This window comes from Musa acuminata, chromosome BXJ2-4, assembly GCF_036884655.1.
Source record: "Musa acuminata AAA Group cultivar baxijiao chromosome BXJ2-4, Cavendish_Baxijiao_AAA, whole genome shotgun sequence".
Taxonomy (NCBI): Eukaryota; Viridiplantae; Streptophyta; class Magnoliopsida; order Zingiberales; family Musaceae; genus Musa; species Musa acuminata.
Genome location: NC_088341.1, coordinates 44,162,284 through 44,189,542, shown reverse-complemented (window position 1 = coordinate 44,189,542; position 27,259 = coordinate 44,162,284). Strand labels below are relative to the sequence as shown.

The window sequence follows — 27,259 nt, the reverse complement described above, 5'->3', positions numbered from 1 at the left end:
ACATTATGGTATCAGAGCGGGACAAGCACTCGTAGAAACACTTAGCATGCAAACGTGGGGGACCTAGCGGGGCTGCGTTGAGGGCAGTCAGCACATGCGCGACCGTTTGGGGGAAAACGCGCATGGAGATGTAGGGAAAATGAGTCGCTCAGAGGAGCGGACATCTGAGATTGGCATTCAGAGGAATGGCCAACCCTTCGCGCAAGAGGCACCACGAGAACAGACAAGCTTGGAAGAATTTGGAGCGCACAAAGGTTGGGATGGTTGAGTTTGAGCTACGGCTCAACGTTGACAACTATACTTGATGGTGCTCTAGGCAAGCGAGGCGCTTGGCAAGAATGAGACCATGCAAGGTGGAATGAGTTGTTCAGCCATCGAAAGAGTTGTGCAAAGCTCACAGAGGTGAGGGGAATTGCTAACTCAATGAATTCGGTACTCATACATGGGCTTGTATGCGGACGATGGAGTGTTCGCGGCCATCCCAAGGCGACCGAGACTCGGCGCCATGGAGCATTAAAACTTTCTCTTCGGCATGTGAAGGATACGTCCGTAGGAGGCTGAAGTGTGCAACGAGTTCAGCATGTTGCTAAGCCTTGAGGGGCGCAGTGGGGGCTGTATTGACGGGGAGGTGCAATCTAGCAAGTGCGTTTGCAGGAGGTAGAACAATGCACAGTTTGTTCAGCAGATCGGAGTAGTCCAAGGGGATGGTGGTCTCCGAAACGAAGAGAGATGTTGCTCAAATGGGATAGTTATCCAGGAGGGATAAGTCCCGGCTCTCCAGAGGGAGAATCATGTGCGACGGACTGCACAGGTTGAGGAAGAGTACCTCAACAAACAATAACTCCACGAAGCTCAATGGACCGAGCAACTGGCGAGGAGTCGTCGCATGATCTCGCTTGAGAGAATGCATTGGTGGATGCATTGCGAGATCAAGTGGGGGAGCTACCCAAAGCAACTCAAATGGAGACACACTTGGAGTCGATATGGAGATCGGACTCAAGGAAGGGCTGACCCGTGGAATGGTGGACGCAAGGGCCACCATCGACTCAATGCAAACACGAGGAGCGGAGCAACTTGGGTGTAACTTGGCGAAGTACTCAAGCCGCTTGAAGGGAGCCAGCATAGAAGTTGGAACATGGAGCAGAGGCACAGTGCTTTCCCTAGACAGAGGTCAAGGACATGAACTCTTACAGAGGCAGGAGTATAATAATGTTGTTCCATGGGTCCTTCATTCTGACGGAGCGGACTCATCTTGCATGGTGCCAAAGACGAAGGGAGCTTCCGGGCACATGCACCTTATCTCGGAGGAGCATTTGATGGAGGAACTAAGGCGACTCAATTTGCGGAGGCGAAGTTGGGTTCAGAAGGCCTTAGCACGGGGCAAGAGGACGCGGAGGCGGGTACTCTTGAAGAATATGCCACAGTGTTGTCATTCAAGTTGCCATGAGGGAAGCGGTGCGCAGCGGAGATTGTGCTGGTAGGGGCAGAGGCCCAGGATCCAGACAATGGTGCACAAATTACAGTGAAGTCGGGGGACTTCGGGAGCTACTATGCGACGGACTGTCCTAGAGCGGTGCTTCATCTAGGTGTGACCCAGGAGTGGGTGGATGAAGGTCGATTGCCAAAGGAGCGAACAAAATCGAAGGTGGAGGAGACCCTGCGATGTATTGGCAGAGGCCACACATGGAGGGTTCACAATTCGAGTTTATTCTACAAGGATCAGAATGCAATGGAGATGTCACCAGGAGGCGACATGGTGCAGCGGATCGTGGTGGAATAGTTCGTGGCAATGCGATACACACAGTGAGTCCCGGGAGGGACTAGATCATATGGAGGTATGATCGGGAGCTACTGGGAGCTCCGCTTTGGTGAACAACACGACGGCAAGAAGGGCTATGGATTCAAGGAGTGAAGGCCATGGTACCGCAGAGGCGGGTCTTCCGGGCGTGCACCGAATTTTGCATCGGATGAAAACCTTGGTCATCAGCATATGGGGGCTGGGTTCCACCAAGGGAAAAGTTTGAATGCAAGTACCAGTTAGTCCCATGAGAGGGACTTGATCATGCAGAGGTATGATCGAAGCAGCTGGAGAGTTGGACTGCTCCAGAGCTCATATTCGCTTAAGGGAGCCCGACAAGTCAGAGGACAAGGTCGAGTAAGCGAACGTTGCTACCAAGGAAGCTAAGGAGAACAGAATCGGTGCAAACCCTACAACGTGATGGCAGAGGCCATGCATGGGAGTTGTAGTCTGTCTTTCCATCGACCAAACAGACTGCTTGGAGAACACAAAGGTGTTGAAGCAGGGGGTCGAAAGGGGCGAGGAAGCGACGACGAGTCCAGAGGGACTTAGCTACCCAAAATCAAGGATCAGTTAGAATGGAGGTGGACTCAGAGGAGTGCCACAGAGACATATCTACTGATCGTTAAGAAAAGGGATGCAGATGCGAGGCAACGGATAGTAGGGCCATGGGCATGGCAGCGCCATGGTACCGCAGAGGCGGGACTTCCGTGAAAGTCATTGATCCCTTGCTCTCATGGAGGGAGAGCGCTTGGTCGTGAAAGGGGCCGAGGAGGTGGAGCATGCAGAGGCAATCTCCAAGTACCGAGACAAGGCTGAAGGGCAGAGGCCGAAGAACTTCGTAAGACCGGTGTCAACAAGTTTCTCATCAAGATAGCCGTAAGTGAAGGACTTCGGGTCATGCAAGAGTGCACGACCAAGGAACGAAGCAGGCAGTACGTGGTGCTGTACCTTTGCTACTCAGTGGAGTAGGCGACAGGGTTGATGGAGAAGACGGTACAATCCCAGAGGCGACCTCATCTATCAGAGAATTACTCCAAGTTGGGGTGAAAACTTCCTGCATTCCAGAAGTTCAATGGCATTGAGAAGGTGAATCACAGTAGCTAACTCAACGCAAGGAGTGCAAACACTTCAAGTGCTTCAGAAGTGTGAGCAAAGAGCAGGCGAAGGCCAGTAACCAGCTCGATGCATGAAGTACAACCTCGAGGAGGCGGGCGAAGTCAAGTAACCTTTGCCTTCTCAACTCTTAAGAGAATGGGCGAAACCGAGTACCCCAGTTCTTTTATCTATCCAGCAGAGGAGCTCTGCACAAGTTCAAAGACCCTTCGAAGATAATGGAAGACAATAGTTGTCAAATCCTCACCAACGGTGATCAGTGCTACTGAGAGTAGATTGTCCGCTTCATTTCCCAACGAAATGCCAATCGAAAGCGGAAGTGATGCGAACCTACTTGGATGTGACAACTAACTGAAAGAAGAGTCAATGAGCAGATTTTGTGGAGGAAGGACCCAAAACTTCAGAAGTTTGCGAGGCGATGCTCGTTAAAGCTCCAACAAGCATCCACCCAGTTCAAGCAGCATGTGGAAATTTTGAGAAACTGGCGCAGTAAGAATGGTCTTTTCCTTCATTTGGTGGATCCGCAGGAATCAACGAGGATCAACACAACTCAGCCAACCCCACACCAGAGTCAGAGTCATTGGCGAGTTGAAGCAGCATGGCGGATCAAAGGTTCGACTACTCAAAAACAGCAGCGGCGAGAAGTTGGGAGCCAAGAGGCGCATTGCAGCTGGAGCAGAAGATTGAAGACTCAGCAAAGGCGAAGAGTTGCAGTGTTCACAAAGGCTTCGACGAGGACGTCGAAGGGATAAGTGGGGGAGAATGTCACGGACAAACTTCTAAACAAGGTGTTTGATGTAATGCTTATGTATGTCCGTGTCGTTTGGCATGTTCATGCCTTGTACAGAATGTAAAGGGGCGGCCGAAGGCTTAATAGTCCCATTTTAGTTGGGTTGGTGGCCTCTTTAGGCTTGTAAATAAAGGTTGTGTCATGTAGACACGTGCGAGAGCTTTTCGGTCTGTAATGGACCATTTTACCCTTTGTTGTGCCACTGTTCAGAGCTTATAAAGTCTGTTTGTAACTTGCATTGTCTATGAAGTGTTTTTCGGACATGTTTGCTTGTGGATCCCGATTGAGGCGTTTTCTCTAGCCCGTTCTCTCTTTTGTTGGTCCTAAGGGACAATGGGAGGCTTCGGGGAGGCTGACCTTTGCGGACGGACACGCAAGGGTGCCGCACGACTTAGGCAAAACCAGCTAAGGTCGTGACAATGCGTTGGTGAGTAATTTGACCTAACCTAAGTTAGTTGAGCTCAATTAACTCAGTTGGGCTTGAATCGAGTTAGTCAAGAAAATGAATTTCTTTTGATTTTAAAATGTTTTATAATCTTTGCATAAGTTGCCCGACTTCACATCATGAAATTAAGAATGCTAAAATTTTATAGATTATTTATCTCTCACTTTTTAATGTTATCATTTTTTTTCTTCTGACATAAAAACTTTGGTTATTATATATCAATTCACCTCTTGAAATAGTTCAAGAAATATTATTAGAGGCTTCTTAACTAGCAACTAGAAGAATCATGATGATCTTGAGTCATTTATGAATACATAGAATATCACGAATGGTCAAAATTAGTCATCTCTAGTATACACTAACTATATTCTATGCATCGATTAGTCAAAATTAATGATCGTATCAGACCTATTGATTACGTGTGGTGAAATATGAATGAAATTTCATTTGGTGTTGTCTTATTGTTGGTGTTAATGGTTTACTACGAGAGTAAAAATTTCAGTAAATTAGGTTAGAGTGCATTGAAAAGATCAATAACGAGCAAAGCCCCAACGATATGGAAAGTTCCTCTGTTCTTAAAATCCAATACATCAATCATGTCATGAGAAGTAACTTCAGGAATTGATGAGGATATCCCTATGCTGCATTAACATATAACATGCATTTGCTGAATCAAAGGATGATTAGACACAAAAATATTCCAAGGTTGCAAGAAGATAAATCCAGTCTTTCTCCAAAAACAAAGGGAAAAATACTCCGCTGATATGAATATGTAGCATGAACTGTTCTGAGTTCATTGCTGGTCATCCTAAACAAGCACATTACTCTCTCCATCCCTGTCCGAGAGCTGCACTCTGTTCCATTTTGTGCGAAGAGTGAGAACTATGAGTGTGCAGGTCTGGCAGAAGAGGCCACAGATCAATCCTAGCCATAATCCCTGCAATGAACAGCAACGTCGAATTGATTGAATGCTCTACAAATCCTAATAGAACGAACTCATGGCAGGAGATGCTCACCTTATCATGGAAACCCAACTTGAAGCTGAAGAGAAGTGCCAATGGCATGCCGATCACATAAAATGCTACGAGGTTAGTCCATGCTGCTAAGTGCTGCCAACCGCAGCCTCTCGCGACTCCTGCAAATCCATTGATCTCACAAGCTCTTGAGGATGAGAGGGGAGAAGAAAGATGAGTCAAGATTGCAACTCAACATACCTGACAAGACTCCTTGAGCTGAGTCCAGAACTATAGAGACTGTGAGCAGGGGAGTCATGTAAGCAAATGCCCGTATGATCTCATGGCTGCTGCTGAAAAGGCTTGCCCACAGATTATGGCCGAAGGCCAGTACGAGGACGATCGTGATCCCAAGAAACACAGCAAGCTTCAGCGTCACAGAGACAGCGTTCCTTGCCTTCTCGATGTTCCCGGCACCGATCTCGTTCGACACCCGTGTGCTGCAGAGCAGATTCGCAGTTCAGATTACAGATTCAATGGCTCGTCTAATTGAAGTGGCAGAAGGATCGGAGTCACCTCACAGCTGCGCTGAATCCGTAAGTGACCATGAACGCAATTGCTTCCGTATTCACGCTGCAAGAAATGCAAAGCTCGTCAGATTCTACAGCTACGGGCGAGGGCATGTTCCGATCATATGGATCGAAAGGTGATGGAGTCATACCACATGGCGATCAGTGAAGTGCTCAGTTCCGAGTTCGGCAAGAGGCCGGCGAGCAGAACCAAAATCTCAAACGCCCAGTACTCGAAGCTGAAATCACAGAGATCATCACGAGAAACATGAACACTATATCTGGGGGAATTTGCACAAGACGATGAGCTAAAAGGTCACCGAACACTGACCACACCATCACAGCTGAGGGAACGGCTAACTTCATGCAAGGCAACACTTGATGAAATGCCTCCGCAGAGAAACCTTCCCAAGTGTATCTGAACTTATCAGAGTACCTCACGTAGAGTGCCAACATCACGAAAGATATCCACAACGATATCGATCCGGAGAGCGCTGTGCCTTTGAACCCAAGGCCGATGACATGGACTGTGACGTAGGTCAAGGCGACATGGACGACCAGTGGAACCACGGAGCACACGACCAGGGGAATCACCACGGTTTGGGTCTGGAGAAACCTCAGCATGCATTGCAGGGAACCGTACGCGAAGAGGCCTGGAATCAGATACCTGAGGTAAAGTGCGGCCATCCTGGCTACTTGGGGCTCCTGATGCAGCCAGATCAGTATGGATTCTGAGTACCACCACAGGATGGAGATGAAGATGGAGAAGAAGGTGGATATGAGGACCGACGACTGCAAGTAGATTCCAAGCATTCGGTACAACTTGGCACCATATCCTTGACCACAGAGTGTCTCCAGTGCCCCACTCAACCCAGTCTGCACAACCGAGTAGCATTAGATCACAGTAAATTATCCTAATACATGATGAGTCCAGAGAAAGATTAGTCTTAATATCACGTATATGAACTTATGATCAAAGATGATTTCCAAGGACAGCAAGGGTTAGTGGATCGGAGTTGGTCGAGTACAAGGCAAGAGATCTGCTTTGTTGATGAACCATGTGAATCACATGGGGGCTTCGAGATCTGTGGACTACATCTACCAAAAGGAATCACATGGATAGATCAAGCAGAAGAAAGGAGGCGAGGCCTCCGAGTCATGGTGCAAGGGCAAAGCAAGAAGGCTTCGATCGATACATTAAGACATACCATGAGGGCTAATCCGGTGACGGTGCCCCAGGAGTTGCCGAGGGTGGCGCCGGCGAGCTCGACGTCGCCGAGATGGCCGGCGAACATGACGGAGATGAGGGTGATGGCGTAGTAGGAGACGTTGGTGAGGATCATGGGGAAGGCGAAGAGGAGCTGCGCCTTGGCCTCTCCCACATCGATCAGCCTCCTCCACCACGCCCCTCCCTTCTCGCCGCCACCGTAGGCTTGCAGCAACGGGGACGACGACGCCATGGCTGCAAAGACACCTCCCCTTTGCGCAGCAGCAGCAGCAGCAGCAGCAGCAGCTACAGGTTCTTATGGTTGGTGGGCGACTTTGTTGCAGTCAAGGATATGATGAACCCACGGCTGGAGAGATGAGAACATGAAGCAGAAGAAGAAGAAGACTTAATACTCCATCAATCATACAACGTGACGCCTTCTCGATCACGTGCTATGCCGAACAACTACAATATTATTATTGTGGAGAAGAGAGAAGGAAAAGTCTCGATTCTCTACAACCCTAATCCAGAATTCACAGCTCCAGCCATCAATGACAACAAGACAACCAGCCTTTTCCCAGAGGGTAGTCTCAACCACCCAATAATGAAGTCAGGGAGAGTAATATTGTTTCGAAGGTAGTCATATCCAACACATACACAGCATGATTGCCACAATAAAATATGAACCACAGGCAATGATAAAAGGTGTGAGGCTGCTGTGTTTCATCCATACACGTCTCTGTGCATGTTCGAGTTCTTTGGTCCGCTTTCGTACGCATGTGAAAGGCATGGGGGGAGACATGGATCTCGAATGAATCGTACCTACTCCTCTTGTTTACACGTGAGAGTGTACACAATCCAGCTTGATGATGGGTCTAAACATGCAAGTGGTGTAGTAATATGAAATCAAAAGGTTGCCAAACTGGTCCTTCATGAGCAAGCATGATGAATACTGTGTTCTCGTGTTGTCTCAGTCCAATATTAAAAAGCAGCACCTAAGCTTAGGTCTTCAATCGATGGATCAATATATTTAATTTAAATTATTTTTTAAATATATAAAATAATTCAAAATTATATCATAATAAAATAAAAAAATTAAATTAAATTGAAACTTACATTAACAAAAAGGAGATGAGTGGAAGAGAAAAATGGTTGCCAAAGAAATAAATAACAGATATGTAAAGATATAAAAGGAGAGGAGATGGATAAAGGACAAAATCATGTGGGATGAGAAAAATTATTTTTTTCTCATATTATTCATGATAACTATGTTTTATTCTATATAGATTATGAAGTAGGACAATTTAGACCTTATAAATGTCAAAGTCACCTTAAGAATATTTATTTTTTGAGTGTACTTAGAAAGGATAAAATAATGTTGAACCTATCCAAATTAATGGTTCTGATAACTATGACTTGAATGGTTTCTAGCTAAGATTTTGGTTATAATTTTTTTATGGTGGAAACTTCTAGAAAAATAGAAGAAAAAAAACACATATATATTAATTTTCTCTTTCTATTGTTTTGTGATCAAAATATGCTCTCTAACATTCCCAAGGGACAAAACATGATGTCACTTTGTGGTCATATATCCTAATAGGTTGCAATCGATTGCGTTGACAATTTGGCATGGACATGCCACTTTCCACGCGCAATTCTTATCATCACTCACCTCCAAACAAGTGATTGAGGCTCCATACAATAAGGAGCGTCTGTTTACTTAAATTTGTTGACCTCATTAATTCACAAGGAATTAGTCAAATTGATCATGTCAGATTCATCAATTCTCCATGTAACCAAATTAGCCAAAAAGACACTTCAAACATAGTGACCAATAAATGATGTAAATAAAAGGATTAATTTAAAATAAATTTGAATAGTATGAAATTATTTTTCATTATATATATATATATATATATATATATATATTTCTTGATAACAATTGAAAATGAGAACATTACCTTCCTGCATAATCTACTAATTATTATAACCCACATCTGATGAGCTAACTAGTCTATCAATTTTGTAATATATTAATCAAATTGAAATAGTAATTAGAGTGTTTCAATCTCCCGCACTCAAAGGCTTAATACCTTTGTCAAGACCCAGTATATCCATATCAAATCTTAGTATGGTGCATATGTCTCATATCGAGTACTCTGTATCCACATATAATCTTTTTCTACTCGAGCCTCGTTATCATACCTAATCACTATGTCAAATCTAATACCAAATGTTATAACTCGGGTTTTATTGGTTAACTGGTCTATTAATTTTATTTGACTTAAATCACTAATCAAAATACTTAAATTAAGATTGATAATAATATATTAATCATATCTCTATAATCAATCTTAAATTTATCTATTTTAAATGTGAGACTAATCCGAAGTATTTCGATAATAGTGGTTCTCATTTGACAAATTTGTGCTTTCTTAGCCCTACAAAAAGGTTGTTCTTTTGAAGAGATTGTTCCACCACTCAACCTTTCCTCCATCGGATAGAACATTAGGCCACCTTATCCACAATAAGGCCAATGCAAGATGGAATCATCTCGGTGACTTTGATGTTGACTTAATGCCTGATGATCATTAGTTATGTATCAAGTTGATTACCTGATCATAGATATCAGTCAATTCATACACTCATATCAGGTTGACAGTTTGAAATCATAATATATTATTTTATATTTGATGAGGTCTCGCTCTTTGATGTTAGGATAAAATATGTAATCATGCTATGCGAAAAACTTTTATGCCAGAATTTAAATCAAATAAAATTAAATCTAACAATATTACGATACGTACCTTTTATTATTATTCAGAAGAATAAACCTGATGAGGATAGTAATTATGATAAGACCCGGCTGACGTCAACCGATGCCTCACGCCTTGATCGGCATGACTGCACTCGGTCAACCGAACCGGAACACCGGCCGATGCACATTAACGCCTACTAAGGCGTGGTTCTTCACGCCATGTCAACGCCCATGTCAGACGCTATCAGCCTACCTCCTGCAGGCGGACACATCAAACAACAATAAGCTTCCATATAAATAAATACCCTCTCGTTCATCAGAAAGAAGGGGGGAGATACACTAAAACACTTCTTCATCTGAATCCCCCTTCACATCTTCTAACTTGATCGTCGGAGGGGTCGGGTCGAGCTTCCCGACCCGACCTTTGTGCAGGTGTGAAGCCGAGGGTCCCCGCCGGACGTGCGAACGAGGAGTCCCTACCTGGAGGAGACGGTGACCCCGTCTCGATCGGACCATCGCACCAGACCGACCCTGCGGGCTCGAGGGACGCCCTTGGGAGTTCTCCGTCGTCCGGACCCGAACCGAGCCGCGTCGGCCCCGAGGCCACGGCTCCAAGGTTGTTTCCCACAACATTTTGGCGCTAGAAGGAGGGCCCGGAATGTCGGGTGATCACCCGAGCGGCTCAAATGAGCCCACGGTTGAGAGGTCACACCTGACCGAAGCCTTAGGGGAACATCCCCCGCACGGAGACCATCATGACGAACGCCCCGCCACGACCTCCGAACGATATTGGCGAATATTCAACGACTCGGGCTTGTCGTCGCCCGACGGCGCCCCAGCCGACTCAACGCCCGTGTCACCCGAGGCCTTTCAGGGCCTCGCCCGTCAAGTCTGAGCTCTATTAGAAATGGTGCAAACCATTATCCCGCTTGTTTCGCATCCGGCGCACCTGCCCGCGATCGAACCACTACGACAACGCAAGGCGCCCGTTCGGGCCCACATGACACTACCGGAGCCCCCCACTTCGCCTCGGGTCCGACCGGCCCCACTCAGGGATCCAGTGATGACAAACCTGAGCGGCCGCCCGGAACCCGAGGTACTCTCTTCGAACTCCCTACGGGCCCAGTTGCGCTTCGTCAGCCAGCACGAGGTGCAGGAAGAGGTTCGCAGGTCCAAGGGAGAGCTCGGGGAGGACGCACACCAAGGGTCTCCCTTCTCACCCAAGATACGGGACCTGATAGTCCCCCCGGACTTCCAGCTCCCCTCTCTAGACGCTTACCATGGCTCCACTGACCCAGCGGACTATGTAGCTGCTTTTCGCGCCCAAATGGTGCTATAAGGAACCTCTGATGCTTTGATGTGCAGAGCGTTTCCTACCACTCTAAGAGGGTCGACTCACGCGTGGTATGACGACTTGAAGACCGGAACGATTGCTTCCTTCGGCCAGCTCGCCAATGACTTCGAGCTCCGCTTCGTAGCTTATGCACGGCCAAAGCCCTCCGCGACACTACTCCTCGGATTCAAACAAAGGGAGGATGAGCCCCTCTCATGATAATCAAAATAAAAACTCGTATGATAATCATGATAACATATAAATTATACGTGAAAGATAAATATTATTTTATAATTTTAAAAATATATACATGTAAATAACCAAATGAATATCCAAGAACAATAATTGAATTTTATTTACCACATGTAAAAATATAATTAATAAGTTATATGAAAAAATATAAAAGTAAACCATAATTTATAGTTTTTTTATCAAAATTAAATCCAATCAAATAATCAAAATATAATCATGATTAAATTTAATTATAATTAAAATAAATCATATTTATTAATTTTATAATTAAGAATATAAATTAAAATTCTCAATTCATAGGGATAAAACTGTAAATATGTTGACAGGACATAAATTAAAATTACGAAATTCATAAAGAGCAAAACTGTAATTTGACAAAACAATTAGGGCAAAACTGTAAATATGTCAACAGAATGAAAGGATATTAATAAAATATAGAAGGGCAAAGATGTAATTTGATCAAAGGGAAACCCTAGGTCAAAACTGTGATTTTGCCCAAAAAATTGGATCGCTGCGGCGCTGCCACGCCGCTGCCGGCGCGGGGCTGCTTCTGCTCGGGCGCGGCAGCTGCGGCGCTGCCTCTGCCAGCGCGCAGCTGCCGCCGCCGCCTGCGCGTGCGGCCTGTGCCCGCGCGCGGCTGCCGCGGTTCCTGCAGCGCGTCGCCGCCGCCTTGGCGAGCCCTAGTCGCGCGCGACCGCCGCCGGTGCGCGGCTCCTGCCCGCGAGCGGCCGCCGCCTTGGACGCGGGTTCTGCCCGCGTGCGGCCGCCGCCTGCTGCACTGCAGCGCAGCCGCTGCGTGGTGCAGACACCGCTCGCAAGCGGACCTCTGCCCGCGCACGGCCGTGATGCGTGGCTGCAGGGTGGTACACAGCCCTTCAGCAGTAACAAAGATTATCGCCTCAATAACAGCGATAGTAAACAGTAAATTCAATGATCCAAACAAAAATAATAGATCTCGCTTAATAACACCGTAAACAGTAAATTCAACAATGATAATATGAAAAATTTTATGCCAGATTGAATTAATAAACATTATCGATCTATAGGCGCACCATCGTCCGATCTGAGATAAAAAGTCTTAGATAGAAAACTTTGTATTGAGGTTCTTATTTAACTTGTTATGTTTATTTATAGACGAGAATAAATTATTAAAATAATATATTTAATCATATTTATAATATATTTTTTTTAATTAAATAAGATTATATAATTTAATACTTGAAACATCTAATTATCAAAGAAAAAAGAAAAAAGAAAAAAAAATTCGTTTGTAAATTTATTTAATGGAGATATTAAATTTTTGATGCCCTAAATGAGCATAAAAAAAGATATAGATACAAATCCATTTGTGAAATATAGGAAACACAATTGATAGACATAAAAAAGTATTTGTGTTAGTCTGTTTTATGCTAACACAAATATAGTATGTTTTTAGCATATTCTGCAAACTACTGTACACAATTATTTTCTTTTATATATATATATATATATATATATATATAATATGTTTTCTCAAAAAATATTATAAAAATTAACATAAAAATAGATAATCTAGAATATTCACTCGGGTTGGGTCGGGTTTGACTCTCTAACTTATGAGTGTTAGGGGTATTCAAATTGATTCGAATCGAACCGTTAAGGATCAAACCAAATTAAATCGTTTTTTGATTTGATTAAAATAGGATAGTATTAATCAAACCGATTAATCAATTTATAGTTTTAAATAATTTTTTTTAAAATATATTTTAATAAAACGACTCAATTCAACTGAACTGAATTGAAATCTTGGTTCAATTGAATGGCAAAATATTCTGAAATTGAACTCATATCATTTACAAAATTAGATCTTTCAGCTAGTTTGATTAATTTGAACAAGTTAGAGAAAATTAAATAAATTGATATCTTTTAAATTAAAATTGATTCAAAATAATTAATTGAACTAAAGAAGAATACTTTTAAACTAGAATAATTTACAACCTTTAAAACTAAATCATTAATGAAGTGGTTCAAAAAATCAGGTTTGATTTCAGTTTCAATTTTTCAGTTTAATTTAAACACGTCTATGATAAATTAGTTCAATATGATAAAAGGTTTACTATTCACAATCTTTTTACTATGGCTCTTCTGCTCGCCAGGCTCACCTCTGCCGCCTTTGCCCTCACCATCTTCCCTCCCTCGCCCTCCTCCATCAAGCGCCTCACCCCTCTCTCCACCCCCTCCGCGGTCACAAGGTCCCCGGGCTTCCTCTCCACCCTGATCTCCACCAGCTCCCTCACCATCTCCAACGCATTCAGGTGCTGCTCCGCGTACAGTGTGGCCATGAGAGCATAGGCACGCCGAACCACAAGCTCTCCAGCGCCGAGTTCCACCCGCTTTGCGTCACGAACCTGATGCGGCCCACGACGGCCACACCATTCCCCTCCCGCCCGTCCTCTCCGCGAACCCTTCCGGCAACGCCTCCTCCGGCGTTGCATCGACCGGTACCCGCGTCTTCCCCGCCGAAGGCTTCCGCAGGCACCAGAGGAACCGCCGCCCTCTGCGCTCCAGTCCGACGGCGATCTCGCGGACCTGCGACACGCCGAAGCAGAGGAACACCATCGAGGCAGGAGGCTGGCCGTCCAACCACCTGATGCACGGGTGCTTCTCCCCGCCGGTTCTGCTAGTATCCTCCTGGAGAGCGAGGATTGGACGTATCGGGCACAGGGGCGGCACCGGTCAGCCTGGGGGTACAGAGGCATTCCTCGAATGTGTTGATTATGATGCCTTTGGTTTCCAAGAACCGCCGGCCGTGGTACACGAACCAATCGTAGTTCCAGTTCTTGCGCTTCATGAGAGGAGTCGGCATGGCCTGCGGCGGTACCAGAGACACACCCGGAACGTAGACGTCCCTTTCCATCTCCTCAAAGCTCACGGGGCTCTTCTCGGCGGGGGGGGGGGGGGGGCGGTGGAGCTGAAGTAGACGAAGGGCGGGATGCCGAGCTCGCGGGCTACGTCGATCAGGATGGTGGCAAAGAAGTCCAGGACCAAGGCGGCCACGTGGGTGGACGAGGAGAGGGACGCCACGGCGGCCCTGGCGCAAGGCTTGTGGTTCTCGATGTGACGGGAGATGAAGTCGTCGGGGCCGTCGGTGTCGGCCGGAAGCTCCACGGGCGGAAGCTCCTGGAAGCGAATGTCGAGGCCGGAGGAGGCGGCGGAGCGGAGTTCGGAGGCTGCGCTTGTGGTAGGTGGTCGTCTGAGGAGAACGGTGGCAGGTGGTCTCTCTCTCTATATGCTCCGTTGCCGTGTGCGGGTTTAACCAAATGCGGTGAGGTCATGTACAAGGTGTTATCGGGTCGGTTCCACGTAGAATCCGAAATCAACGAGGTTTTTTAAATTCAGAAATTCACAATAATAATAACAATAATAATAATAATAATATGGTAATTAAGGTTAATTTTCTCTCTACGACGGAAGAAGGGGATGTTTCTTCCAAGGGAAGACACGGTGAGAGCCGCCCTCCCGATGAATGCCGCAAGGCTCCTCTTCCCTTCTGCCACACGCCACGAAGGATGAGATGGTGGACCCCGTCGTCGGCGCCTGGGTCCTCGAGTTCCTCCTCCGCCGACCCGACGTCGGCGACGCCCTCGCCGGCGAGCTCCTCCTCGCCCTTCCCCTCCCCTCCCCGCTCCCTCCCCGCCTCTCCGCCACCCTCCTCCTCCGCCGGCTCGCTGCCGACCTCTCCCGCCGGTCGGTGTCCCCCCGCACCCTCCACTCCCTCGACCTCCTCCACCGCATCCGCCCCTCCCCCTCTCTTGCCCCCGCCTTCACCGCTGTTGCCGTCGAGTGCACCGTCGCCCCTCTCCGCCTCCCACCCCTCTCCTCCTCCGAATCAGACGCCGACGCCGAGTTCTTTGACGCCGTCAATAGGATATGGAACTGCCTAGTGGCAGATCTCGAGCGGTCGGAGGCCGCCGGGTTGGTGTCCTGCGCGTTGAGGGAGGCGAGGATGGAGATGGAGGCGGCCGTCGTGGATCCCGCGCTGAGGGCCGAATTGGGCCGGAGGGAGACCAAGGAGGCCGCGCTGGTGGCTGTTCGGGTTTGCTTGGAGGAGATGGAGAAGGAGATGGGTCCGACGTTTCTTGAGGCTGCGGCGGACGCCATCGTTCGTTGCGATTGCGAGACCCATAGGTCCTTGGTGGTATTGAGCGACAAGCTGAGAGCTTTTCGCTCCATTGGGCTCGAATCTGTCGAAAGGGGTGTGGAAATTGGTCACCTCCCAAGCAAGATTGACAGGGCAAGATCGACAGGTTTGTTGGAATTAGGTACCTCTGTTCTTTTTCTGCAAATAATTAGATCTGTTTACTGAAATTATAATGAATCAGCTAGTTCTTTGATATAAGCAATTTGATATCTCAGTTGAGGGTGGTGAAGGGATTAAGCTGAATGACAGAAATATTGAGAAAGATCAGATGAGAACCGATCAAGAACAGGGTTACTCAGTCGACAAGAATGCCATGAGCTGTGAACTACAGGAAGTATCTGATCATAAAAGTTGTGATAACAACTATGATGATGTGCCTCAGTCAGGTCAGATGGATCCAGTTCCACCTGATCCGAAGGATGTGGGAAAGAAGCATCACAATATTTCTACAGATACATTTTTGCATCCTAGTGAAAAGCGTATTAGATGCAGCAATTTAGATGCCAACACCGCAACTAATTTAGATGCTGCTACAATGCAGAAGCCCAGCTTAATGGATAGGAATGCAACTGCACACACATTTGAGGTGACAATTTCTTATACTATTATCATCTTTGTCAAATTCATTTTGTTAATGATGTTTAAAATGCATCCTAGGCCTTTTCTTTGATTAGGTCCTGGTGTTGCTGGGTGTGTATATATCTTGCTTGGTTTGTTGGCTAATACTTTTGATCCTTTGTAGTAGCGTAGTGGATTCTCATGTCTGACACAATGATAATTTAGCCATCTAAATACACTTGGATCTCTTTAAAAAAATTATTGTTTCGTTATGTTGGAAAAAAAAATGCATAATAAACATGACAAGTGGAGATACTTAGGCTGTTTTTACAAATGAAGTCTATATATCTGTTGGTCTAAAATCTTAATCATACTTAAATTTGTTGTTTTGTGTGTTTTCTTCTTTTTAGTTTTTAGATATATGTGAGAAAGGTCACTAAGTTGTCCAAACCAAGCATATTCTAAGAAACTTAATCCCCCAGTTGAAGAACACTAGTTTGCTTTGCCCTTCAAAACCTTAATCCAGAACGTAGAAATGCTGTAGATTTGATAGATAATTGTGTGTGGAGGTGCTTGCTGCTCAGCGATAGTTGGGCAGGACAGGATGCTCATCTCAGATATATTTAACAATGATGCAAACAAAGTTTTCTTGGCTTTGTTTATTTTTCTCTTGGTTTTTTCTAACTGTTCTGTAGATTTAAAGTCCAAGTGGGATCTCCAGAGTTATCAAAACTAAAGTTTAATAGACTTGTAAAGATAAAATGATATTTTGGTTTAAAACCTTGATTTCAGTGTAAAAATGATCCTTTGTCAGAGAACTGCGGGTAATGCGTCCATAAAAGTTGGAACAGGTTTAGTTTGAAATGAATGAGGGGGGGGACAGTTAGTCTCAGCTAGGTCTAAATAAGATATGATAGGTAACTAGTAGACAAAAGAGTAAGATGAAAAATGAAAGGGACAGTTTTTGACTTAAAACTATCTGAATAAGAGTATGACTCAAGTTACCTTGAAACTCCGTGTAACTTTAAAACTCATAAAATTTCACTACTATGCATGACTTGGGACAATAAAGAATTGATTAACTAATACTAGATGACAAGAAATTTGATTTTTTTTTATCTTCTTACTCTGCAGTGGGATTCAATTCCAACTCATTATGGGAAATCCCCGAATATGAAAAAGGAGATGGACTATTTCAGCTCAATGAACTCAAAGTCTTCTTCATCTTTAAATGAGACTAAAGAATATGTTTTAAGGAGAAGAAAAAGGAAATGGAATTCATTAGAGGAAGAGACTTTGAGAAAAGCTGTGGCACGGTATGTTTGGACTCATGCTTTCAAATGGTGTTTTTGAAATATAACAAATCCTTTTGCTCTATTTTGTTTCGTATCTGTATCATGCAAGATTTTATACTCTTATTCATTCTTTTTGTTCTCAAATAGCTTAAATTGCAATCCTAATGTTTGATTTCATGAATCCTCTAATTTCTTGAATGATGCATATAATCTGTGATGCTCATATCTCTGTTGATATGAAGATATGGTGCAGGGAACTGGAAACTTATCAAGGGATGCCATCCAGAAATATTCGAAAGAAGAACAGAGGTATCTTGCATTACATCAGCCTTAGGAGTCATATTTGTTCTTTGTTAAATTGAATTCTACAGTTAACTGGATTCACTACTGCACAGGTTGATCTAAAAGATAAGTGGAGAAATATGACAAGGCATATGTAAGTGCTTATGGCAAAGAAAATGTTCCACTCCAGCCTCCAGGGACATGTATGTATGCTGATCAGTGTCGTGTGGCTTTTTCTTGATTCTTAGCTTCGCATCACTTTTCAAACTAACAAAAGTGCATCATCTTACGTAATCTTTCTTTAGGCTCGACAACGGTGTGCATACAGGAAGTAGGAAAGTTGTCGAAGTTGAGCATTGCTGAACCTGTGGACAACTGCCGGCCGGCACACTGCTGCTGAGATGATCATACATCTATTTGCATTTGGCCTTATCACCGCAGATACAGAGGCTGCTTCTGCGGATCAAACTCATAGATATGGTCTCTAATTCCAGTAATTGCTGACTCCATTTCCCTTGGTGATTGGTATCCGCCTCAGTATCATTCTCCCAAGCCTTCCCACGGAATTCAGATGTCCTTTCCACTGCTCCAGGCCAGACATATACGTCGCTGCATTCTTCCTTGCCTAAACTTAGGTTTATGTGATCAATTGTTGGTACCAAGGCTATTGTCTCAATAAATTTATTAGTTCTCTAAATCTTTCTCCCTCACTGTTCATGTTTAACTTTTGTCTTATTTACACATGTATGGATTTGTCTTGCTGAGTTTGTCTTGCCTCAGCAAGAGAAGAAGGGCATACTGTACCGAGTTTTTCTTCCTGTCTACTATTTTGCCTAACATTCTCTTTTCTTCTCCATCTGTATCACTGCAAGAATGGTAAAGCAAAAGCATGGAGATGTGCACAAAACATACTAGTGTGTGTTGTTTGTGCGTACGTGTTATAAGGGGCCATCTGATGAGGAGGAATGGCAAATATGCACGTGCAACGCACGCTGAAGCCCGCTTGGTGCGTGCACGCGACGCGCTAATGACGCGGTGCCGTCCAAAAGATCTCCTTCCGTCACGCGCCGTGCACGTGTCTATTAGTTCTTGGCGCCCCCCTCCCCGACTCGCGTGACAACAAAACCCTACGACGGAGATCACTCCCCACCCCCCTTCTCCCGACCCGTCTCTCGCCCTCCGCCGCGAGCGGGTGAGATCTCCCCCTCTCCCCTAATCCAAAAGTAAGTGCCTCTCTCTTCCTTCCTTCGTATTAGATCTATTCGGGTGATACCTCAATCCGTGGAGGGATCTTGATCTCGCTGTGTTAGCGAAGCAGTGATCTTTATCCTTGCTAGTGTCCAGCTTTTCTTTCCCTTCTCTTTCGTCTTCTCTTGTTGATTGGAAATTGGTTTCAACCCAGAATCATGTCGAACTTTCTTGATTTGTTTGCCAAGTAGGGTTTTGGGAGAAATCCTTTGGTTAAACCGGAAACCCTTGTTCGTGGGTGGTTGAAAATGTCGAGTCTGCTTTTGATTCCGTGGTTTTTCCAGCTTAACTTTGTACTTGATGTAAGAGATAGAGAGGCGTGGGTGTTGATACCAATTATAATTCTGTTGCTGTAGTCTAAGAACAGTTTGGAGTTTAGCTAGACTACATGGATTATAGATAGAGTAATAGTTTACACCCTTCATGAATTGGGGTCTTTATTTGAGCTTGTTTGGGGATTTCGAGATGTCGAAACTTTCTAATGGCTTGTACAGTTGAGAAAATCAAAGGGCAAAGGAGTATGCTTGCTATGGAATAAAGATAGATATTGCTGATTTTATTGCTAATGTTTGCTTATAGGTAGCCTCGTTAATGAAGCGAAGGAACTGTGATTGACTGCTAAGTTGTACATTGTACCTTGTACGTGATATTTCATATGATAACCTATAGTGGATGATGGAGCCCTATGCTTACTAGAATCGATGTATGGTCAAGACCTTCTTGTACTCGGTCCAACAACGACGGGCAAGCTTTCCTGCTAATCTGTAATTGCTGCTTTAATCTGATTCATGAAGTTCAAACCATTTGCATCTCCTTTTGTGTTAGAATGAATCATCTAGGTTTGATCTTTTTCTTAGAAGCACCTGGAGCTATCACTACTTCAGCTCTGGAGCTCATAGTTGCCCTCTCGATCATCTATAGTATAGGAATTTCAGCATAAATTTGCAGATAGGCACTCAGGTGTATCTGAATCTCTAGAGCAGGAATCATATGTAGAAAGTAGTATTAGTTTGGTCATCACAATCTTTCTTACCTGTTTCATGAGGTAATTCAGGTATGGCTCATCGGCGGGTCTTCTACCATCTATGTGGTTTATGTGATTGAGTTGGGCATCACAAAGAGCTGCTCTGTTAACACTTTTTGGTCTCAGCATCTACTGGCAGTTGAGAATCTATTGACATTTGATTGAGGTCATGGTTGTTGAGGGTGAATTGATTAATATTCAGAATGCACCACTTCAGTTCTTTGAGCTCTCCACCATGCCAGTTGCTGAAAAGCTAGCACTAAAAAAGAAGTTGAAAACAGAACTTGACCATGTGCGATCTGCAGTTGAAAACATTATAGCAGACTGTGAGAGAAGATTAGGTCAAAAGCATTCTGCTGCTGAAGAAGACCAAGCAGTAATACTAGGAAATGATTGTGCTGGTGAAGTTGTTGCATCTATCCATTCCTTCTGTATTCCTGAGCAGCAGCCTTCCTTGACTGGTGAGAACCATCAGACAACAATGAGCAAGAGAAAAATAGCACTGGAAATGAATACAAACCCTAAAGATGCTGATAATTACTCTAATGATGGAATAGATATGATTCCTGATAAGTCTGATGCAAAGTCTGTTCTGACAGGCCCATCTAAAGGGACCACTCTAGGAACTTCTGATGCACTGAAGGTGAAAGGTGAGAAAATGGATTCCTTCAAGACTAGGCAGTGTGCTAATATTTTGAAGATACTAATGATTCATCCTGCTGGGTGGGTGTTTAAGGAACCTGTGGATCCAGTGAAACTAAAAATTCCAGATTATTTTTCAATTATCTCCAAGCCAATGGACTTGGGTACTATAAAACGGAAACTTGGAAGAAAGCAGTATTCAAGCACTGTACAATTTGCTGCAGATGTAAGGTTGACTTTCTCCAATGCGATGCGATATAATCCTCCTGAAAATGAGGTTCATGTCATGGCTAAGGAATTAAATAACATTTTTAATTCAAGATGGAAATTACTGGAAGCAGAATGGAGAAACAAAAGCACACTTTCTTCACAGTCAGTGACAAACACTCAGAAGAAAAAACGATTACTCGAGAAAAGGCCTGATCCAAACTCTGTTTTGAGAAGGTTCATACCATCTGCTGAAAAATTGAAGCTAAAAAAGGAATTGTCAAATCTACCAGTACGGAAAATGCCACCTCGACTGCTTAGTTTTCTTCAGAGCAAAGGTATAGTGGGACAAATTGGAGAATTTGTCGGCATAGACATTGATATGTTTGATGAAGAGACTTTATGGGAATTGCATCAACTTGTAAGAAATTTTATTGATGGAACACCAATTGAGGTAAGTAGCAGCCTGCATGTTTAGAAATATTGTGCTACTGTGTTATTGCCTGTTGGTAGTTATCCAAAAGGGCTTGTTTCTGTTTCATTTTTAGCATTAAACTGACATTTGAAATATCCACATTTTTTGAGCAGATAAAGAAATGTACCAGGAGACCTGAGCAGGACTCACACAAAGGTCTGGATAGCATAGTTTTCTTCACATTTTCTGCACTATAGCTTCTAGGAACTAATCAAAAGTTGTAATGTAGGCCCAGGTGAAACTGTGCTCCAATCTGATGTTATTGATGAGTTCATGAGCCCTTTGGCTCGGATGAAAAGTGCACATAGAACTGTAAGTTGCCAGCGGAGTCATTGTAATGACTCAAGTCAAGCTTCATCAAGTGGTGAGTTAGTGTGTTGTTAGTTTGTGTATTCTACCTATTTTTCTGATGTTTATATGTCTTTTATGACCTGGTCAGAAGTAGATTCTGGAAGATCTTCACGTAGCGAGCATTACTCTCGCCGTTCAACTGCAAACAGTTTGGTATGAGCCCGAGTGAGTCGATAGATAAAAAACAACATATAATACAATGGTTAACTCATACCTTTTCTTCACTGCTTTTGGCAGGACTGGGAAATAACACCAACAGGTATGCAGAAGGATAACATATTCTGTGTACTCAAATTCACCATTAAGGATGCATTTTAATTTAACCGAGGTTAAAACCTTGTAAATGCTGAGTAGAGGTTGTGAAATTTGCAGGGTTTGGTCTCCAGAGTAACGATTCCATACAATCTATTTCTCATCCTCCGAGTCCACTGACTGCTGCTACAGAAGGTTCTGATAGGAGTCCTTTCTTTCTTCAACTTCTTTTGTGTGTGGGGCTTGTTTGGTTGTGAATTTGAGAAAGAATCATTAGTGGTCTTCTGCTGTTGTTTCCCATTGAGCAGATCTAGGTCCTTGTGAGGAACAATTATCACCATCCAAAGCTCTTCGTGCTGCAATGTTGAAGAGCCGTTTTGCAGACACCATTCTGAAAGCACAGCAACAGTCACTTGTAAATGGACTACCCACCTTTTGTGTTTTCATGATTTCTGATGTGTAAATTGTTCTGTCAAATATTGAACCCAACCTTTTTTACTACATTGCTTTATTGCTTAACTACATTAAAATTTTATAGGGTGTAAAAATAGACCCAGCAAAGTTGCAACGAGAAAGAGAAAAGTTGGAGAAAAGGCAGCGGGAAGGTATATTGGTGATGCACATGATAACATATACAGAATCATAGTTAGTTAGAAATGTGATGTAGTGATTTTAATAAAAAAGATTATTAAGTGCAGTATGTTGATATATATAAAATATAAATTTTACCTTAAATATACATATGCATATTTAACTTTCTTGTTACTTGGAACAGAGAAAGCAAGGATCGAGGCACAAGTTAAAGCTGCTGAGATTGCGGCAAAAATGAAGGCAGAAGCTGAGCTGACGAGGCAAAGAGAAGCAGCACGCTTGGCATTGCAAAAGGTGCATTGCTAGGGAACGCATCTTGCTGTTTCTTCCCTTGGGGGTTGATAACTTATCTGAAAGCATTTTGTTATCTTATGTTTGACAGATGGAGAAGACTGTTGAAATTGATAACAGCCACATATTGAAAGATCTAGAAAACTTAGGCTGTCCTCTGCCCGGGCACTTTGATATGACTGATGAAACGGTGGGTAAGTTCATGCAAGAACTTGAAATGCACTCGGGTCTTGTGAATCCACTGGAGCAGTTGGGTTTGTTCATGAAGAATGAAGATCTTGATGAGGTTGATGAGTGGATTTCATCTGCTGGCAATGGTGATGTCGAAGAAGGGGAGATCGATGGGTCATAGTTATTATACATTATTGGAACCTTCTATCTTTGTGGCACGCTACGATGGTTGTGTTTAAAAAATACATACAAGTGCTATATTTAAGTGAGAAAGGAGTTTCAGCTTATGATTATAATGTATGCTAAGCAACTGCACTGGTCATATGATGTACTTGAAGAGGGAGTGTCTGCTGAGCAACAAAGAAGCCCAAGGAAGGGAAGAAACAAGTAAAAGAAAAAAAGGACTATGAGGAAAAAAATGATTTATATACCATTGTCTGCTTGATGCTGTTCTTTGTGATTGTCAAGTTGATTAGGATTAGGATCGTGATTTGGATCAAAACTCTTTAGGTCGTGTTTATATTGGTCTTGGAAGGGAAAAAAAAAGTGTAGTTTTATACCTTCAGAGTTGTTTGACATATTATTGTGTATTTTGACATGATTAACTAATACTATTTTTATTATTAGGTATCCTTGAAGTACTTTGTTAGATTTGCAATCTATGCTATTTTTATTGTTAGATATCCTTAGAAGTACTTGTCGATGCAATCATGTAATTAACTATTCAAATCTGAATGCTTGAGATGATGATATGATCATGGTCAAATCTGAATGTTTCACAAGACTGCCTTTTCATATCCAGAAATCGAGCATCCTCTGCCCACTCCAACTCTGTCAGTCAGGTAGCTAAGGAAAAGAAATGCATGATGGCAATGAGAAAAAGAATATACTACATAACCTCAACGAAGAACATAATCAATCATGTCCGCGATAATTCACCACATAATTAAAATACAGCCCCACACACACACCTAGCAATAGCACAATCATAACATTACATGAACTACAACATGACCCCCTCAGAAAGGATGCCTAAAGTTGATTGTCTTCTATTATTCTAAAATCACAATAGTAAAGCAAATATAAGGCTTCCAATTCTTGTTCATCATTATCGTCATCGTCCATTTTGCCTTTCGTAAGGCAAAGTTGGATAAACTTAGCCACCACCACCAGACCCATACTTCTTTCCCAAGACGATCACCTGGAGCTTGTCATAACCAGCCAGAACACCCGCGCCAGCAACGGCACGTAGGATATTTGCACCGGCACCCTTGAAGAGGGATTTTGCACCCTCATTCTTTACGATCTGCGAGAAGGCATCCATAGAGTTCCGGTACTTGACAGCTTCTCCTGAGGTCATCATCATCCTCCGACGGACAGTGTCTAATGGGTAGGAAGCAAGACTAGCACCAATTGTAATTCCCCAACCAAGCAAGAAACTTGCAAAGAAATTATCCTGAATGGCAAACACATCATAAGATTCCTCTTATTGAACTTTGAATATGATACTGATAATTGTTTCATAACATCATAGCCTGGATTTAGAAGGGTATGAAGATAACATTCTAGTATATTATGCATCAATTTTCTGCAAGTGGCAACATCCAATGTTTACAAAGGGCATATCTAGATTAAACAATGCATCAATAATGATCTTATTCCAGTAGCTCACTATGGATTGATCTAGACATAGTACTAAGTAGCTCAAAATTACATCATAGCATGTAAATAATCCCACTGCATTATACTCAGTAACTCGCCAAAATTTCTCAGTGCACTCAAAATCCCCTCAATATGTAGTTGCATCATTTCTTTGTCATGGGTAAAATGCACCTTTGTTAAATGGAAACCTATACAGGTATAAGGTACCATGACAAGATAAAGTAATGACTGCCAAACAAAGAAAACTTTAAATGACATACACTGACATAGCTTCTAGAGTCAATGTGTGTACTTAGTAGTAAAACAAACGATCAAGGCGATAAAGAGATGCACTAATATGTTATCATGTAACTTGGGTTGAAAGCAATAGTTGCATTTTCAGGACATGTTTCTGCAATATCTTTCATGACTGACCTGCAAGGAGCCAACCAGCATCACTGGCTTCAGAGAATCATACAATCCAAAGTAGAGCCCTCGATAAACAATGATACCGACACATGAAATGTTGAATCCTCGATAGAGACCCGCAACACCATCAGATTGTATGGTTTTTCTGTAAACATCAACAAGGCCATTGAACTGCCTTTCACCTCCCTTCTTGGCAGCCTTGGCATCATTAGCTAACCGGGTCCTGGCATAATCCAGAGAGTATACAAAGAGCAGAGAAGATGCCCCAGCTGCACCTCCAGAAGCCAAATTACCAGCAAACCATTTCCAATATCCATCTTTATCCTTTTTGAAATTGAACATTCGCTTGAAGTAATCCTTAAAAGCAAAGTTCAGGGCCTGATGTGTAATATGCAAACCAACTGTCAATTATTGTGAAGCCAAAACGATGCACAAAGGAGTAGAAGGAAAAAGAAGACTGAACCTGGGTAGGAAAATAACGAATAACATTTGCGGTGTTTCCTCGCCACAATGCGAGGAAGCCTTCATCCTTAATTGTTCGTGAAAAACAGTCTCTAATTCCCTTATATGGTTCCGAAAGACGACCAGCTCTAATCATCTCATCTTGGTTCTGAATCAGGAGTTTGACACGCTCAATCGGAGCAGCTGCTGTTTTAGAGATGGCAGCAGAAACTCCTCCCATGAGAAAATCGATAAGAAATCCAGTAGAACCCTTCTCCTTGGGAGCACAAGCAAAGACTGGGGTGATGGGTGCGAGAGATGAAAGACCAATGGGCCCATGAAAGCTGTGATATGATTTAGGGGGTGTGCTCCTGAAGTCATAAGTCCCTAGAAAGTTGTGGATGCTGGTATTCCTCGCTTGCAAATAAGGATGCTGCCCACCGAATAAGATTGATTGCCCATATATCTTTTGCACGATGGATGGAGGGCGTAAATCATCTGCCATTCTGCCACAGTATTCAATGGTGACTATGTATCAGCAAGTGATGTAAGTGTGTCAATTATAAAAAATTAAAGTGGGTACCCAAAAGAAAATGCACGTCTTAAATTGAACCAAAATTTTGACACAAGGATATATAATATATAAACAAACAGTTTTTTTTTCCCTTTAATGTATCAAATGCTTAAAACTAAAATAGCAAACGAGTCTTTGGAAATTATTTGGATCTAGATATGCTGGATAAAGGAAATCACCTAAGGATTCAATCTATGGATCTGACAAATTCCTAATAGAAGTTCAGTCTCCACAGCAAACAAAAATATCAAAACTACTTGGGAATCACCTCAAATGGTCAATGTTATAACCAACAGAATTGTCAATCTCAATAAGATACTCATTCAAGTTTCTCTTCCACTCATCTTGCTAGAGCTGAGGCCTTGTCTTTATTTTCTTTCAAAACATATAAACTTTTGGACCACTAACACTTTCTAAATGCCATGTCAAGCACATCACTTCCCTAACATTTGCAATTACCCTTTCCCAATCCAAAAGCATAACCACAAGTGTCTCAGGTTCTGACAAAGGAAATGCATTAAATACTTTAATTACTTGCACCTGACCAACTTCTAATATTAAATTCTAGACCACTAGTACGCTCTCATACTTGAGGTCTAGCTGAACGAATTGAAGATGGATCAACAAACTAAATGCAACCTTAGGACAACATCAATCAGCACAAATAATAGAAACTAGCTGCCATACCAGCACCAGCACTTCCATATGCGCTTCCTGCCGTTGTGATCAACTTAACCTCCTTGTCTGAAACTTATGCAGCTACGGTTAGGTCAGATTTAGATTTGCATCATGTTCAAACTCTAGACTTGAAGCCAATTTTCCCTGCGTCTCTTGAGTTGCCATATGATTCATATTTTCCTTCTTATTTTGAATTGCTTAGCGAACTACAAGTAATCAATTAATCCGAAGCATCGCGACACAACACAAAGCAATAAAATGCGTCAACTGTCAAGATCGGCCGGAATCAAGATAAAACAAGTGAAGGCAGGATCAAGAAAGCTTCGGGATCATCTGACAGTACTACACCGACAAGCTATCAGATCTACACCAGAAAGAAGAACCTCAAAGCAAGAAAGAGTCGGCTACGCGTTCCGAGAAGCAGCAAGCGAGAACCGGCGATCAGATCGAATCTTAGAATCGGACAGATTGCAGAGATGCGAGAAGAAACGAAGGTGGGGGCAGAGAAGACGCAGTAACCTTGGAGGAAGAGGGTACGAGAGGAGAGGAGAGGAGAGGTTGCGACGGCTCCTCTCCCCGTTGTTCCGAGCGAATCGGGGAAGACGAAACGACGAAGCGGCGGCGCGTTGACGTGCGGATCGGAACCCTAATGTTAGTAGTTTCAGCTCCCATGCAATGACAATTATCTCCTCGATCTTTGACTCTAAT

The 27,259-nt window shown here is 43.5% G+C and overlaps 4 protein-coding genes and 1 pseudogene across 9 annotated transcripts; 2 read left to right on the top strand and 3 right to left on the bottom strand.

Annotated features, from left to right (window-relative positions):
• Nucleotides 1-4,791: 4,791 nt before the first annotated feature.
• On the bottom strand, nucleotides 4,792-7,388 carry LOC135611145 (protein DETOXIFICATION 18-like). Its single transcript, XM_065106503.1, has 7 exons — nucleotides 6,880-7,388; nucleotides 6,003-6,547; nucleotides 5,824-5,910; nucleotides 5,679-5,735; nucleotides 5,364-5,602; nucleotides 5,166-5,284; nucleotides 4,792-5,086 (listed from the first exon to the last, which is right to left on the bottom strand). The coding sequence occupies exons 1-7, from the start codon at nucleotides 7,129-7,131 to the stop codon at nucleotides 4,958-4,960; spliced, it is 1,428 nt and encodes a 475-aa protein (XP_064962575.1). The 5' UTR covers nucleotides 7,132-7,388; the 3' UTR covers nucleotides 4,792-4,957.
• A 4,310-nt stretch (nucleotides 7,389-11,698) lies between these two features.
• On the bottom strand, nucleotides 11,699-14,535 carry LOC135608825 (anthocyanidin 3-O-glucosyltransferase 2-like; annotated as a pseudogene).
• Nucleotides 14,536-14,661: 126 nt separating this feature from the next.
• On the top strand, nucleotides 14,662-18,233 carry LOC135611144 (uncharacterized). Of its 3 annotated transcripts, none has more exons than XM_065106500.1 (6): nucleotides 14,662-15,507; nucleotides 15,617-15,987; nucleotides 17,094-17,275; nucleotides 17,508-17,563; nucleotides 17,650-17,739; nucleotides 17,842-18,233. In XM_065106500.1, the coding sequence occupies exons 1-5, from the start codon at nucleotides 14,727-14,729 to the stop codon at nucleotides 17,652-17,654; spliced, it is 1,395 nt and encodes a 464-aa protein (XP_064962572.1). In that variant the 5' UTR covers nucleotides 14,662-14,726; the 3' UTR covers nucleotides 17,655-17,739; nucleotides 17,842-18,233. The 3 variants fall into 3 exon arrangements, with proteins under 3 accessions (XP_064962572.1, XP_064962571.1, XP_064962574.1); XM_065106499.1 differs by having other exon boundaries at nucleotides 17,497-17,563; XM_065106502.1 differs by lacking the exon at nucleotides 17,094-17,275 and having other exon boundaries at nucleotides 17,497-17,563.
• Nucleotides 18,234-18,606: 373 nt separating this feature from the next.
• LOC135611142 (transcription factor GTE9-like) lies at nucleotides 18,607-23,426 on the top strand. Of its 3 annotated transcripts, XM_065106497.1 has the most exons (12): nucleotides 18,607-18,759; nucleotides 19,839-21,111; nucleotides 21,243-21,288; nucleotides 21,362-21,496; nucleotides 21,572-21,636; nucleotides 21,721-21,742; nucleotides 21,856-21,930; nucleotides 22,044-22,150; nucleotides 22,274-22,340; nucleotides 22,511-22,620; nucleotides 22,709-22,743; nucleotides 22,819-23,426. In XM_065106497.1, exons 2-12 carry the CDS (start codon nucleotides 19,978-19,980, stop codon nucleotides 22,967-22,969), a joined length of 1,947 nt encoding a protein of 648 aa, XP_064962569.1. In that variant the 5' UTR covers nucleotides 18,607-18,759; nucleotides 19,839-19,977; the 3' UTR covers nucleotides 22,970-23,426. The 3 variants fall into 3 exon arrangements, with proteins under 3 accessions (XP_064962569.1, XP_064962568.1, XP_064962567.1); XM_065106496.1 differs by having other exon boundaries at nucleotides 18,608-18,759; nucleotides 21,246-21,288; nucleotides 22,709-23,426; XM_065106495.1 differs by having other exon boundaries at nucleotides 18,608-18,759; nucleotides 22,709-23,426.
• Nucleotides 23,427-23,661: 235 nt separating this feature from the next.
• On the bottom strand, nucleotides 23,662-27,233 carry LOC135611146 (ADP,ATP carrier protein 1, mitochondrial-like). 2 transcript variants are annotated; one of them, XM_065106505.1, is made up of 5 exons: nucleotides 27,071-27,205; nucleotides 26,561-26,617; nucleotides 25,322-25,805; nucleotides 24,865-25,236; nucleotides 23,662-24,244 (listed from the first exon to the last, which is right to left on the bottom strand). In XM_065106505.1, the coding sequence occupies exons 3-5, from the start codon at nucleotides 25,802-25,804 to the stop codon at nucleotides 23,945-23,947; spliced, it is 1,155 nt and encodes a 384-aa protein (XP_064962577.1). In that variant the 5' UTR covers nucleotide 25,805; nucleotides 26,561-26,617; nucleotides 27,071-27,205; the 3' UTR covers nucleotides 23,662-23,944. The 2 variants fall into 2 exon arrangements, with proteins under 2 accessions (XP_064962577.1, XP_064962576.1); XM_065106504.1 differs by lacking the exon at nucleotides 26,561-26,617 and having other exon boundaries at nucleotides 27,071-27,233.
• Between the last annotated feature and the right edge of the window lie 26 nt (nucleotides 27,234-27,259).

Excerpts from the sequence above, each read along its gene's own strand:
- LOC135611145 (XM_065106503.1), bottom strand. The coding sequence starts at position 7,131 with ATGGCGTCGTCGTCCCCGTTGCTGCAAGCCTACGGTGGCGGCGAGAAG. Across the intron at positions 5,603-5,678 it reads GGATTCAGCGCAGCTGTGAG|CACACGGGTGTCGAACGAGA; the intron begins GTGACTCCGATC and ends TCTGCTCTGCAG. Across the intron at positions 5,087-5,165 it reads AGTTGGGTTTCCATGATAAG|GGATTATGGCTAGGATTGAT; the intron begins GTGAGCATCTCC and ends TGTTCATTGCAG.
- LOC135611144 (XM_065106499.1), top strand. The coding sequence starts at position 14,727 with ATGCCGCAAGGCTCCTCTTCCCTTCTGCCACACGCCACGAAGGATGAG. Across the intron at positions 15,508-15,616 it reads TGACAGGGCAAGATCGACAG|TTGAGGGTGGTGAAGGGATT; the intron begins GTTTGTTGGAAT and ends TTGATATCTCAG. Across the intron at positions 15,988-17,093 it reads CAACTGCACACACATTTGAG|TGGGATTCAATTCCAACTCA; the intron begins GTGACAATTTCT and ends CTTACTCTGCAG.
- LOC135611142 (XM_065106495.1), top strand. The coding sequence starts at position 19,978 with ATGGTTGTTGAGGGTGAATTGATTAATATTCAGAATGCACCACTTCAG. Across the intron at positions 21,497-21,571 it reads AAGTCAAGCTTCATCAAGTG|AAGTAGATTCTGGAAGATCT; the intron begins GTGAGTTAGTGT and ends TGACCTGGTCAG. Across the intron at positions 21,931-22,043 it reads ACTGACTGCTGCTACAGAAG|ATCTAGGTCCTTGTGAGGAA; the intron begins GTTCTGATAGGA and ends CCCATTGAGCAG.
- LOC135611146 (XM_065106504.1), bottom strand. The coding sequence starts at position 25,804 with ATGGCAGATGATTTACGCCCTCCATCCATCGTGCAAAAGATATATGGG. Across the intron at positions 25,237-25,321 it reads TTCGTTATTTTCCTACCCAG|GCCCTGAACTTTGCTTTTAA; the intron begins GTTCAGTCTTCT and ends ATTACACATCAG. Across the intron at positions 24,245-24,864 it reads TGCTGGTTGGCTCCTTGCAG|GATAATTTCTTTGCAAGTTT; the intron begins GTCAGTCATGAA and ends TTTGCCATTCAG.